This window comes from Zea mays, chromosome 4 (genome assembly GCF_902167145.1).
Source record: "Zea mays cultivar B73 chromosome 4, Zm-B73-REFERENCE-NAM-5.0, whole genome shotgun sequence".
Taxonomy (NCBI): domain Eukaryota; kingdom Viridiplantae; phylum Streptophyta; class Magnoliopsida; order Poales; family Poaceae; genus Zea; species Zea mays.
In genome coordinates, this window is record NC_050099.1 from 150,925,383 (window position 1) to 150,928,076 (window position 2,694).

A 2,694-nucleotide genomic window follows, 5' to 3' on the forward strand; every position below is an offset into this window, starting at 1 on the left:
GCGACGATCTTGAGGACGCTTTCCATGTCCTCCTCCGCTGCAGCTTCGCGCGCACGTTCTGGAGCCTCCTGCGCCACCCGACACGATCCCCTCAACAAAGAAGTTCCACACGCTCGTGCTGATGTACTGCTGGCTGCTATGGAAGAGAAGGAACATTGTGGTTTTTCGAAGGCGTGCACCCCTCTACCACTTCGATCGTCCGCCAGTGCAGGGAAGAGGCCGCCCTTTGGTGTACCAGACTGCGTCGCGAGGACACCGGCGTGGCTGACCTTTGGTGTCGTGCGTTCACCGCATTGATGCCCTTATCAAACCCTCCCCCTTTTGTACTCTGGCCTTTTGAAGCATCATCAAATCAATATATAGAGCCATAGAGGTGGGGTTTCCCGTGTCCGTATAAAAATGTGCTGGTTCTAATTTTCTGTGTGTCTGATACTCTTCCTATGTTCTTTTTTATTTATCACGTTTTAGTTCAAAAATGAACTAGCGGACGATAAATATTCTTTGCACGATATGAACAGTTTGTTTGCTACATCAGTGCAGTTATGCCGGGACCTGATTGAATAAGACTAGACTCTGTGTCTCTGTAAGAAACCAGCATTCGCATCAGTGCAGTTTTGGTAGGCCTTGTGATGCATGCTGGCAGATGTTTTTTTTTTTGCTTGAGAAAAGAATGGATATTGATGGCGGTTTCGCCATTGTCACACCACTACACCAGCACTCTCTATTTCAAATTCATGGTGAATTTCTTGCCCAACCCCAAAAGACCACATGCCTGACCGGTCGCCTGTGAGTCTATGACCAACCTGCTTACCAGGGCAACCGATCGCCCAGATGTACAACGACATGTTGCAGCTGCAGCCTACACATACAGAGCCGGCCCAGAACTAGCACACCGTCACCGCGCCTGCCGCGCGCACGCAACGGCCCGCTCCAGGTGCTGCAGCGACTTGTTGTAGCTGACGAAGCCCATGAACCAGAACTCGAAGCCGTCGGTGGTGGCGAGCCGCACGTACCTCTGCTCCGGCCGGTGCCTGTTCTCGCTGGGCCGCACCGCCCCGACCTTCCGCAGCGGGACGGCCACCTTGTACGGCGCGCGGAAGCTGCAGTCGCCGCGCGGGGTGGACACCGCCAGCGACAGCGACCGGTCGCTGCGGAAGGCCACCCGCGCCGTCGACACGAACAGCACGCCGGCGATGGGCCCCGCCGTCGTCCACAGGTGGCACTGCGACGCCCGCAGCAGCTTCTCGTCCTTGTCCGCCGAGAACCACTGCCGGAACAGCTTCTCCACGCTGCCGCCGGCCCGGAGGATCTTCGCGCCCAGCGAGAGCTTCCCCTTCACCGTGTCGGAGAGCTTCGGTCCCAGGGTCACTGCACGCGATGCGATGCGTACAAATCGGAGCAAGCATCAGCTTCAGTTCAGTCTAAAGGCATGTTTTTGCTTGGGTTTTGGAGGCTCTGTTTCTTTTTTTTTTCTTTTCAGAATACAAAAGTTCAATCAAAGGAGTTGCTTACCATGTTCTTTGATGCCCCGGACGATCTTGTCTCCCTTCCTAGTGGCTTGTTGATTGCTCGTCGGCCGATCGGCGGCGGTCGTCGTCGAACTGGCAGCATCTGGAAGGTGAAAGATAGCTTGATCAGCGACATGCTTCGACTTTCTTGGTTCCTTTCCGCACCTTGCAGTGCATGGTGAGCTTGACACGATCAGACAAATCAAGAGGGCGCGGAGCGAGCGAGGCTCTCACCATGGCTGTAGTACTGGAAGGAGCTCGGGAACTCTCCACGGTCGGGCGTCGTCTCTTCTACCGAGAAGTCGGGTTCCTCGATGCCATAAGCCCTTGTGCTCACCGGGATCCCGACCACATGACCCTCGGTCGCCGTCGACCCCTCCATCGCTGAGTCGTCTTTACACAGCGCACCAAGACCAAGACCAAGACTTGGCAGCAGGCACCTGCTGCCCTGATTTGCTCGGTTCTTGCCTGCCCTCTCGGTACCTAATGTGCGGTGGTTGCGGGTTACTCAGGCCCCAAATGAGGAGGAGGAAAAGGCTTCTTTTATAGCGCTGGTGCCTATCTTCTCCTCTCCTCTCCTCCCCAGAAAGATCCAAACCGGCTCAGTGGCCACCCGGCCGGTTCAGCGCTTTGGAATTGGGAACAGATGCAGCGGCCCTCATCTCTTCGTCGCGATAAAAAGGTTTTTTTTCTTTTTCTGCTGGTATAGTAGTAGGCTAGTAGCGTTTTTGTATTGATGGCGCCTTTCTGAAAGTCACGTATTTGTCGAACTCGTTTAGAGCAAGCGCAGATGGGAACTTTTTACGCTCATCAGCATGCGAGATGCGTTGGAATTCTTGAGATGGCACCAAATGGTCGGATCCGGCTGCTCGGTGCAGCTGTCGTCTGCGAGTACACGGCTTTTACTGCCGGCGAGTCGTTGGGAGCTTGGCATTGGCAATGTGTCCGCTTCTATTTAGGATCAAGCGTTTGACTCCCGGCCCGTTGCGTTGCATGCACGAAGAGATCATATGCAATTGGTTTTTGGCATGGAGAACATGTCCATGAATTGACCGCCTGTTCTACTTGGATTCTCATCAACAGCACTTGGTCCCTACTACTACCACAGTATTAATAGAGACAAGTGAAATTAGTTCTGGCTAAAGACAAAGTTCACAAGTTCCTATTCATTTGTGGATTGAAGCCT

At 54.0% G+C, this 2,694-nt stretch overlaps 1 protein-coding gene across 1 annotated transcript; it reads right to left on the minus strand.

Annotated features, from left to right (window-relative positions):
* Window positions 1–657: 657 nt before the first annotated feature.
* On the minus strand, window positions 658–2,018 carry LOC100272825 (Putative GEM-like protein 8). Its single transcript, NM_001147278.1, has 3 exons — window positions 1,743–2,018; window positions 1,513–1,611; window positions 658–1,368 (listed from the first exon to the last, which is right to left on the minus strand). Exons 1-3 carry the CDS (start codon window positions 1,888–1,890, stop codon window positions 896–898), a joined length of 720 nt encoding a protein of 239 aa, NP_001140750.1. The 5' UTR covers window positions 1,891–2,018; the 3' UTR covers window positions 658–895.
* Between the last annotated feature and the right edge of the window lie 676 nt (window positions 2,019–2,694).

Bases quoted from the DNA above. Each gene is read 5' to 3' on its own strand.
- LOC100272825 (NM_001147278.1), bottom strand. From the start codon at position 1,890: ATGGAGGGGTCGACGGCGACCGAGGGTCATGTGGTCGGGATCCCGGTG. The intron at 1,612-1,742 runs GTGAGAGCCTCG...TTCACCTTCCAG, and splicing joins CTTCCAGTACTACAGCCATG to ATGCTGCCAGTTCGACGACG. The intron at 1,369-1,512 runs GTAAGCAACTCC...CATCGCGTGCAG, and splicing joins CCGGGGCATCAAAGAACATG to TGACCCTGGGACCGAAGCTC.